Source organism: Gymnoscopelus microlampas (genome assembly GCF_963454915.1).
Source record: "Gymnoscopelus microlampas genome assembly, chromosome: 20".
Taxonomy (NCBI): Eukaryota; Metazoa; Chordata; class Actinopteri; order Myctophiformes; family Myctophidae; genus Gymnoscopelus; species Gymnoscopelus microlampas.
The window spans coordinates 10,620,088-10,630,805 of NC_139957.1; the positions used below are offsets into that span (position 1 = coordinate 10,620,088).

The window sequence follows — 10,718 nt, forward strand, 5'->3', positions numbered from 1 at the left end:
AAAAAGTGCTTTACATACAACAGAAATAAAGACACAGCACGAAGCATTCAAAAACAACAACAAAAAATCTAAGATATTCCACAAATGCTTGTTTAAATGGTAGTGTCTTAAGTGGTTCTTAAAAATGTCCACAGAGGCTGCAGCTCTCAAGACCTGTGGAAGTCCATTCCATACCTTTTTGTTTTTGGAAGCAGTTAGGGGTCAAGTATCTTGCTCGGCGACACTTCGAACCTTGGGCTTCCCAGGCGAGCTCACTAACCATTCAACTGACAACAACAAAATCTAAGACATTCCACAAATGCTAATTTAAGCAGTAGTGTTTTTAAGTGGTTCTTAAAAATGTCCACAGAGTTGCAGCTCTCAAGACCAGTGGAGGGGCATTCCATTCCTTTTTGTTTTTGGGAGCAGTTAGGGGCAAGTATCTTGCTCAGGGACACTTTGAACCTCAGGCTTCCCAGGCGGCCTCACTATAACCATTCAACTATTGCCGCCCAACCTGGTACGAGGACTGACCAATAGACCCTGGTCAGCTAACCTTGCTGCTGGGCATGTATCGTTGTAGCAGGTCACTGAAGGGTCCTGGACATCACTATATGCTTCAAAGTGAGGTTCTATTCGCAGGACTGGTGGACCAAAGTATTCCACCCAAGTACTTGAGTCAAAGTATAGATACTCCTGGTGAAACATTACTCAACTACAAATGAAAGTTGCTCAGTCAAATTTGTTTCGTATTGGAGTAGACGCTTTTAAAAATGCTTAAGTCTTTGTTTCTGTTGTATGTAAAGCACTTTGTGAGTTCTCTCTGTGAGAAGTGCCATACAAATAAAATGTACATACATTATTCACCACACTACACATTCATAAGAGTTGTTGAACATGTTTCACCAGGCAGGTCATGTCATTTGTTAATGAGGTAATCAAACGTGACACTGCACTGGCTTTGACAACATTAAAGACTATAGACCTCTTAACAGACGACGTCACACTGATAAGAACCAGTATGCGTGCAACCAGTATGCTCTTAATGAAACCCATTCTGTCAGGTCTCGCTAGGACGCGCCTCACTAGCCAACACATAAGAGGGGGTTGGGGTGTGCTGAAACCAGCGCACCCCAAAACAACAGGTTGGGAATTGATTGCATGAAACAATCACCTGTGCGTTCAGTCTCAATGTTAGTAAACAAATAATTGGTCTATGGATGATGATGGTGCTGTTGTTCCCCAAATGGAAGGAACGTTTTAAGCCTTAAGCCTACACACTCCAAGGATTATGAGAAAATATTAGGCAAGAAAACAATCAACAACAAATATTTAGTAAAAAGAGAAATATAGATGTAATCTGAACAATTTTGGCTCTGTTTTTTTCTATTTTTTGCCCTGAAAGATATGCTTGACTCTTAATAATACCAATTTTGCTGAAGTCCTTGAGAACAAATTGTATGGAAAATGTATGTTGTATACTTCCAAAGATTTGCTATATGTTATTGTTTCCATTTTTGGGTTGGGTACGATATGTTTAACATAGGTATAAAAGACCAAATACTCGACTGGTTGTTTAACCTGATTCAAGACCCGCTGTGATGGTATCCAAGCTTCCTGCTTGGATACCAAGATGCCCCTTGGCAATCTAGGGAGAAGGAGAATCAGTGGGAACGAATCCGTGGAATGTGAGTATCTGGGTTGTAAGGCCAGATACCTGGGATCTGTATTGCTGCTTCGTGTCTTAGAGGTGGTTGATGTCGCTGGGTCTCGCCGGTGTCATCACGCTGATGTCACTGTGTCGGCTCTGTTTCTTTTGTGTTGTTTTTGTCCTGTAATAGAGTCCAGATGTGCTTGAATTATTAATAATAACCACTTTAATTAATTCCTTGGGTCCAAATTGTATGGGATTTGTTTTGTGTCTGTAGGTTGTTTCCTTCAAAAGTTATGCTCTTTTCAATTTCTTTCCATTTTCGGCTTTGGATTCAGGATATATGTAATAAATGGTTAAAAATGAACCCCATGGAACATTATTTCAGCCTGTTACCTGGCAGAATCTTAAAATGCACACTTCAAGGATTAAGAAAAAGTGGACCCCGCTTTCCATCCTTGTTAGTAGCCTACCTGGCAGGCTTTCATTCCATACACAATCTATTTACAGTAATGCCACTTGTATGCAAACGACAAATCTGTATGAGAACTCAATAAATAGCTACACTTTAAAAACATATATTAATCAATAGATCAGAACTGGGCTGGCCAATCCCTCTGCCCTTACAAAATCGCCACTGCCCTAATCCTAACCTTAACCTCACTAAAACTATTCCTAGACCTAACCCTAAACTTAACCTCACTAAAACTAACCCTAACCTTAACCTCACAGGAACTATGGCTAAACCTAACCTCAAAACCACGCCCACCTGGTCGAAACACTGGGAAAAGAGAGAGTCCAATGGTGACATGCCCACAACTAGCCAGGTGAGGTGGAGGGAAATAAATAGACTCCCAAGCGCCACCTTTTGGACGTACTGTACAGGCGAGCTAAATCGTCAAGCTGCCTCACCGGTAAACAGTGGTGGAAAGTAATTTATAATACATACTTAAGTACAATTTTGAGGTATTGTTTTACTTTGCTGGAGTATTTCCAATGTTTCTATACTCATAGTTCTACTCCACTACACCTCAGAGGCAAATATTGTACTTTTTTACTCCACTACAATTATTTGAAAACTAGTTACTTTGTAGACTAGATTTTGATTATTATTACAAAACATACATTAACCACTTCAGCCCTATAATTCGGCCATTTGAAAATAGCAGATCTACAAGCTCACTTATGAGCTTGTAGATCTGATATTTCCCAAATATTTGTTGTTTATACATATAGACCCCGGCCCTTAACAGACGACGTCACACTGGTTGCAAGCGTCATACTGGTTGCAAATCAAACCCATTCTGTCAGGTCTCGCTAAGGCGCGCAGCACTAGCCAACACACAAGAGGGGGGTTGGGGTGTGCTCAGTGGTGAGCTGTGGATTTTTGAACTAAGGGTACTGTATTTTATGACGTCACGTGCGCGCGCACAGGCATGTGCATATAGCCACTTACTAATACTGTATTCAACATGTGATTATTAATGTATTTATATTTCTTATTATTTTGTTGCATTGTTAATTTGTTGTTTTTATTTTTGTTTCAATTAATCAATTATTTTATTTTCCTTTTAGTTTTATATAAAAAAAAAACTTACTTTACTTTACATAGACTCACCCACACATAAGCAGTTAAAATAATCAGACAACTTGTCTTTGTCTTGTCTCAGAGAACTGGGTGCTCTGCTAAGCAATCCCCTTCACACTGCAGTGCAGAGACTGTTGTCTCTCATTGTGAGAGGAATGTAACACATTCAATTCAAGTCCATGGCTTTTCTCCAGTAGCCCAATGTTATGCAAAGCAGCCAGGTAGACGCTATTGAGAGTCTCGCCACTGACGGCGCGAACCTTCAGATGCTATTGTTTAAACTTTAAGGTGTTAACGACCGCCGCTGACGGTGAGTGCATGTGGAGCACGCGCGAGCCCCCAGCCCCCACAGTCTCAGAACTAAGGGTACGCCGTACCCGCCCGTACCCCCTAGAGCTCAACCCTGGGTGTGCTGAAACCAGCGCACCCCGAAACCCTAACAGGTTGAGAATTGATAGCATGAAACAATCACCTGCTGTGCATCCAGTCTCAATGTTGGTAAACAAATCATTTGTATTGAACTTGTGGAATGGGACATTCTGCATAATGAGTAGGCTACTTTCTACTTTTGGTACTTTAAGTACATTTTGATACCAATACTTTTGTACTTTTTCTCAAGTACATTTTTTATTCTGGACTTAACAGAGTATTTCTACATTGCAGGTATAAATGGGAGTACTTTTTCCACCACTGTCCACTGGGGTGTGTGTGTGTGTGTGTGTGTGTGTGTGTGTGTGTGTGTGTGTGTGTGTGTGTGTGTGTGTGTGTGTGTGTGTGTGTGTGTGTGTGTGTGTGTGTGTCTCTGACTGTGTACACGTATGCACGCGCTCGAAATTGATATTACGCCATTATCACATCTGAAAATGCTACTTATTTACACAACTGCTGATTCTACGGCTCCATCTGCTGGTCATCTCAAAGAAAGACATGCCTATAGTGTGCTGGACACATAGACGGGTTTCCGAGCGACGTCATCACAGAGCAGAATGCGCAATCTGCGCATGCCTGGGGGAAAGGCGCGTTCGAAAATACAGCCCTGAGCGGCAGTGAGCGCACTGGCCAATACAAACTAATAGGCGAGTGTGCTCCGGTGCGTAATTTCCAAACGCACCCATAGGCTTACCCCCTCCTCTGCGCGGTCATATCCTCTCAATGTTTACAAACATGAAACCCGTCTATACACACAAAGAACATCAAAACCCACTATATCTGTTATTTCTTTCTGTTACAACTACAGATAAATATGTGGAAAAAAACATACATATAACAAAGACAATAAGACACTTCTTCAGTCTGTCTTAGGTCTTTTTTCACTTGAGAAACCCCATTGGCAATGTAGGCTAAACCCCCAATATCTCTAAATTACATCTGGTTGTCTGGAAAGGGGTATAGGTGCATGTTGTAATGGTGTCTGCTTGTGGGCTAAAGTGTATGGTTAATTCGTTCATTTTAAAGGGTAGTCCTACTTTGGGAATGAGGACAATTTGCTTCATTTATGGTATTTATAAATAGTTCATAAATACAGATTTTTTAATGTACCGGTATTCATGTTGAGTATGGAAAAAATATAAAATTCACCATGACCAAAGAATGGTCATGATGAATGTTCAGTCTTGCTGATGTAGATGCCTGATATATCAGATCTTTTCTGCCCAAGCAATATTGTAGTGTACGAGATCACATCATTTCAGAATTTTCAGAAACCTTTGTTCATCCAAACTGCTGATTTTAAATATGACTATACTTACTTTTTATCCAGTTCAAAACTGGAATTGCTGGAGACATTCATTGGCAATGACAGGAACTGCAGTACACATTGGCAATGTCTGAATAGGGAAGAAAATGGAAAACAACAAACCCTTTTTAAAAATGGAACTGGTGTGAATATATCATCTTCAAATGTATTGAACTTAACCCTTTCAGACCGAGAACGCATCTGTGTCAAAATAGCAGATATACAAGCTCATAGCGCGGCACCGAGTGCCGCGCTATGAGCTTGTAGATCTGCTATTTTTGAATAGCCAAAGAAATCTTAAAATGACACAGATGCGTTCTCAGTCTGAAAGGGTTAAACAAATTATAAGACTGAAAAAATGTCTACACCTGCAAGCTCAACTGCAGCCTGCAGAAAAACTGTACAATTTTGCATATTGGTGAAAGGAGCATAAGGAAGAAACAGCATTGACATGTATGATTGGATTTGAATATGGCAGACTGGGTTTGCCCCACCGCATGCTGAAACAATACAAAAGTGTTTTTTCTTCTCCTCATCTCAGAGGGAGCGCACACTAGATAATAGATAAGCTTTGTAAACAGGTGGGCCGTGAACGCGGATGAAAGCTTGAGATCAAAAGCAGGAAGATCAGATAAGTAGCTACTGTAGGCTACTAAACTAGAGATGTGGCAGTTTTCTCTGTCTACCAGTTGAGTTAAATCTGTTCCACTGAGCTCTGTACAGTTCATACCTAGTCAGCAGCCTGTGAGCATTCTACTATAGTGCATACTGTTATTCTAGCAGTATTTGTACGCTACAAGTTGTAAGACTCTGGGAAATAGGTCACTATCTGACTTATCTCTTTATTCAGAAACACTTTCTTCATATCTGAGACCACCGTAGAGCCTGTCTCTGACTGGTAAGTAATGTATTGTGATGTCTCTGGGAAATTACATATTTGTTTTAACATTCATAGATGCATTATAATACATGCTGAATTTTGCTGATCTCTGGAAAATGTTATGTTAAAGTTGTAATGCAGACTTGTTTCACAGATAAAGCCATAAAGAAGGTGGAACTGATACATACTGTTTTTAGATAGTTTACAGTAGTTTGGACTAGGTGAAAGTCTATTAGACTGTTTTTGTACAATACCACCAACAACACCACACCTAGATAAATTTGCCAAGTCTAAACACTTCCCTTAATGAAGGCTATTACAATAGACTACCATGTACATTCTTCCTGTTGACCTATAGAGCTTCTTAAGTGAAGGAGAAGTGAAATTAATTCTAATTAAAAAAGCGATATCAACAAATTCACAAAACATTGTTCACAAAACCAGAAAATGCTCTTTGTGCTACTGAAATAAGAATAGAGACCGAAGAGCACATTACTCAGGTGCTGCTGTGAACATTAAATTGCACGTTTCAAATCTATTGACTCATCTGCTCATCACAATCATTCATAAAAACAGTGGTTTTCAACCTTTTCTGGATCAGGGCGCATTTGAAAATATTGAAAGCATTCGCAGCCCAGCCATCTGACCACTACCACTTTAAGTTGTTTAATTAAGTGGTCAGATGGGTGGGCCGCATGCAGAGTAATGTAGTATACTTTAATTTCTTATTTATTAGTATAACTTTGTAATATTATATTATCATCGTTATATCATCGCTACATTATCATTAAAATCGTAGTGTTTTGTTTTGGCAATTATTTGGGTGCCTACTTGCAATACCCTTGCGGCCCACCAGCGGCCCCCAGCCCACAGGTTGAGAACCACTGCAACCACTTCTCCCACACATAAAAAAGCATTTAAAGAATATCCATCCACAAATTCACATGGCACAGCATTTATGAACCCTACACAACCCCCACAACATATGAATACAGACACACAGGGCACAGCAATGTCCACATGTCCACACACACACACACACACACACACACACACACACACACACACACACATTACATTACAGTCATTTACCAGACGCTTTTATCCAAAGCGACTTACAATAAAGTGTATTCAACATAGGTAGGGAACGAAAACTACTAATCACCAGAAGTCTTAAGTGCATTTTCTGCAAAAACAAGCAACCAAGAGTATACCTAGCGCTAAGGTAAAAGTGCAATATATCAGCTACCTATTTCCTTAAACAGATGAGACAAAATAGCAAAATCAAATGAGCATAAGCTAAAGCAAATAAGTGTATCGACTAAACAAGATCCAATAAACAATACAACAATAGAAAACAAGCGTTCGTACAAGTAGTTAACAACAAGTAGGCCAGGCAGAGAGGAAGGGTAGTGTTTCCTGAAGAGGTGGGTTACCTCGCACGCACCCACCCACCCACCCCCCCACACACACACACACACACACACACACACACACACACACACACACACACACACACACACACACACACACACACACACACATTACAGACCTCATGTCAGTTTGTTCAGCGAGTAGGACCATAATGACTCAATGCACCTTCACCAGATTTAGATTTTATTTAAGGTACAGTTAGGAGACCCGTGTCCAATGATCTGAGAGGACTGATTAGTTTATACATAGGCACTGAGCTGGCCAAGCATGTATCCAGGAGATAAACTATTAAGAGCCAATTTAGATTTTTCTTTTTAATTATTCATTGATTAATTGTTCATTTTTAAAAGGATCCCTGGCTAATAAGCCAAAAATGCCATAATACAATTATAATGTATTATGGCCCTCTATAACTACAATCAAAAATTAAAAACACCTTTATTTTATAAATGTGTGGTCCCAGCCCTATGGAATGTATGGAATGCATGTGCTAATAAAATGTATCTAAAATATTGTTTTGATGCTAAAAACATTTCTTAGGGCTGGATCATACATGGACAAATGACATCATCAACTTGCGACGGGCGTTATAAAATAAATCAAATATTTAAGGTGTTTCAATTGTTTTTATTTTAGTTATAGAGGGCCATTAAAATTTAGAATCTATTAAGGTGTATTTGGCTCATTAATACTATTATTTATTTTTAAAGATTCCACCTTAGATTCCAACATAGATATGCGCAGGCTGCCATAACTGCAGATGTACAGTAGCTGTGTTGGAATTGCGTGACCTTGATGTAATCTCCACCATCTGAGATGCACTGTTTAAGGACCTTATCAGGTCTAAAGATCACACAAACACAGAGCTCAACCACCACAATGCATCTATGTGTTGTCAAAAGTAGAACTAAAAATGGGTCAATCGACTTGAAGTGGAAGACACAAAGTTGCACAGCTGGTAGGTTGTGTAGATTAGAAAGTGGTCAGTGGGTGCTAACTAAATAAAAATTCCCTCAGTGATAAAACACCTCTCACCTGTTGTCGTGAGGGTAACATTAGCCAAAAACTGCAGCTCTACAAGCTCACAACGCCTCGCAGCGCGAGGCGTTGTGAGCTTGTAGATCGTCTATTTTCGCCGAAGAGGTTTGGTGGAGAGGTGAAAAAATAGCAGACCAAGTACAGAGCCAAAGGCCAAGTTTACTAAGTATTGTGGTTAAGTGGTTAAATGTCTGACAAATACACATTAACATGAATCCAACATATTAATAGAATACATCATGTGTAGTTAAATGCACAAACAAACATACAATAACACATACATTTATACAGCACTGATGACAGTACTGTCAAACAAGTCTATGAAGCTATCAATGAAATCTATGAAAAAGTTTCATCTGTGACACAATTTTATACAACATGTAGTGGGGGTCATGCTTCATCTCTCTTTCAGCTAAGTGGTCCTTGGCCTGAAAAAGCGTTGAAGACCCCTGCTCTACTGCATACCATCAATAAAGGCAGATTTATTTTTGCATATTTTCGCCAAATGTTCACCAATTATGGCATGCCCAGAATAGGGATGTTGGGTTCATGTGGTTGAATTATTTGGCCTTATTCAGTTTTCCTCAAAGAATACTCAATACTTGTCATGCGACAAAGTAATTTAGGCTTAAGGCTGATCTATTTCTTTTACAGATTCAAACATGGCCACAGAAACTCCAAACTTTGATGACATCTATAGTGCAGTGACAGGTACTCCAGATTACAGTTACACTGACGATCCAGACTATGAGGAGCCAGGACTTTGCAACCTTGATCCTAACCCAGTGGAAGTCATCGTGCAGACATACATCCACTCTTTCATCTGCGCTCTGGGTCTGATCGGGAACCTGCTGGTGATCGTCACCTACAGTTTCTACAAGAGAACCAAGACGATGACCGACGTGTACCTTCTAAACGTGGCCGTGGCCGACCTGCTCTTCGTGGTGGCCCTTCCGCTCATCATATACAACGAGCAGCACAACTGGGCGATGGGTTCCGCGGCGTGCAAGATGCTCCGAGGGGCCTACAGCATCAACCTCTACAGCGGCATGCTCCTGCTGGCGTGCATCAGCGGTGACCGCTATATTGCCATAGTGCAGGCCAGACGTTCCTTTGGTATCCGCTCGACAGCCGTGACGTACAGTCGCGCCATCTGCTCCGCCGTTTGGCTGTTGGCCGTAGGTTTGTCCATCCCCACGATCGTCTTCACTGAGCGCATCGAGGAGAGCGACCTGGAGAGCGACCTGGAGACCCAGATTGTAACCGTGACGTGTCAACCGTCTTTCAGTCACTATGCAACTGCGAGGCTGATGAAGGTGCTGGTTCCCGGTCTCCTGGTGTCATTTGGGTTCCTGCTGCCTCTGTTGGCCATGGTCTTCTGTTACTCCAGCATCGTATGCACCCTGCTGAGAGCGCAGAGCACCCAGAGGCACAAGGCGGTCCGTGTGGTCTTGGCAGTTGTTGTGGTCTTTGTCGTTTGCCACCTTCCCTACAGTGTGGTCCTGCTGAACCACACTCTTTCCCTGTTTAAGGAGAGGAGTTGCCGGGCAGAGCAGATGATGCTCCAAGCGCTGACCATCACCAGGAGTGTAGCCTACCTTCATTGCTGTCTCAATCCCATCCTCTATGCCTTCATTGGCGTGAAGTTCAGGAACCACTTTCAGAAGATACTGCAGGACCTCTGGTGCCTCAGCAAGAGGTACATCTATTCTGGTCGCTCGTCACGGGCGACATCTGATGGTTACATCTCAGGCCGTAAATCCACGGATGGGTCCAACAACGACAACGGATCGTCATTCACAGCATAAGGATGCAGTGGTTGTAACTCCCACAGAATGTTACAACTCTCTCAAAGAAAAACATTGCTGGGGCACCTAGGCTACAATGTATAGTAGGCTGACAGGCAACGCTTCGCGGGTTTGAGTACCGTTCCCGACGAACTTTGCTGCATGTCTCTCCCCATCTCTCTCTCTCCCCGTTTCCTGTCTGTCTATACTGTGCAACCATAAATAAAGGCCAGAAATCCCCCAAAAATATCTTTAAAAAAAAAAGAAAAACAACTTTGCTGGATACAGCATTTCCTTTGATAACAACCTGATCTTCAACCTGACCTTCCTCATGTCCAAACTATTTGGTTGAATGAGAGGAGTAGGATGGAGGAACTACGGTGGCGGCTCCGCACAGGCAGGTGAGCCAGTAGGGTACAACAGCAGGGGAGGACTTAATGGCATAATGACTAAATTGGGGAGGAAAAGGGGTGTGTGGTTTGGGCTTGGGGACATTTAATCAGTTGAGGTTGGTTTTAATCAGTCAGTGATTTCTTGCAGTCTAGATCTAGCTTACCACTTATTGCCGTTATACATTTGTCAATGTCACAAGGAGTCTTCACGTAGCAATAATCAAACTGTCGTTT

General features: G+C 41.5%; 1 protein-coding gene across 1 annotated transcript; it reads left to right on the forward strand.

Annotated features, from left to right (window-relative positions):
* Positions 1-8,967: 8,967 nt before the first annotated feature.
* ccr6b (chemokine (C-C motif) receptor 6b) lies at positions 8,968-10,363 on the forward strand (the record flags this gene model as incomplete). The annotated part of the gene is made up of 1 exon (XM_084044786.1): positions 8,968-10,363. One exon carries the CDS (start codon positions 8,968-8,970, stop codon positions 10,111-10,113), a length of 1,146 nt encoding a protein of 381 aa, XP_083900912.1. The 3' UTR covers positions 10,114-10,363.
* Positions 10,364-10,718: the final 355 nt, after the last annotated feature.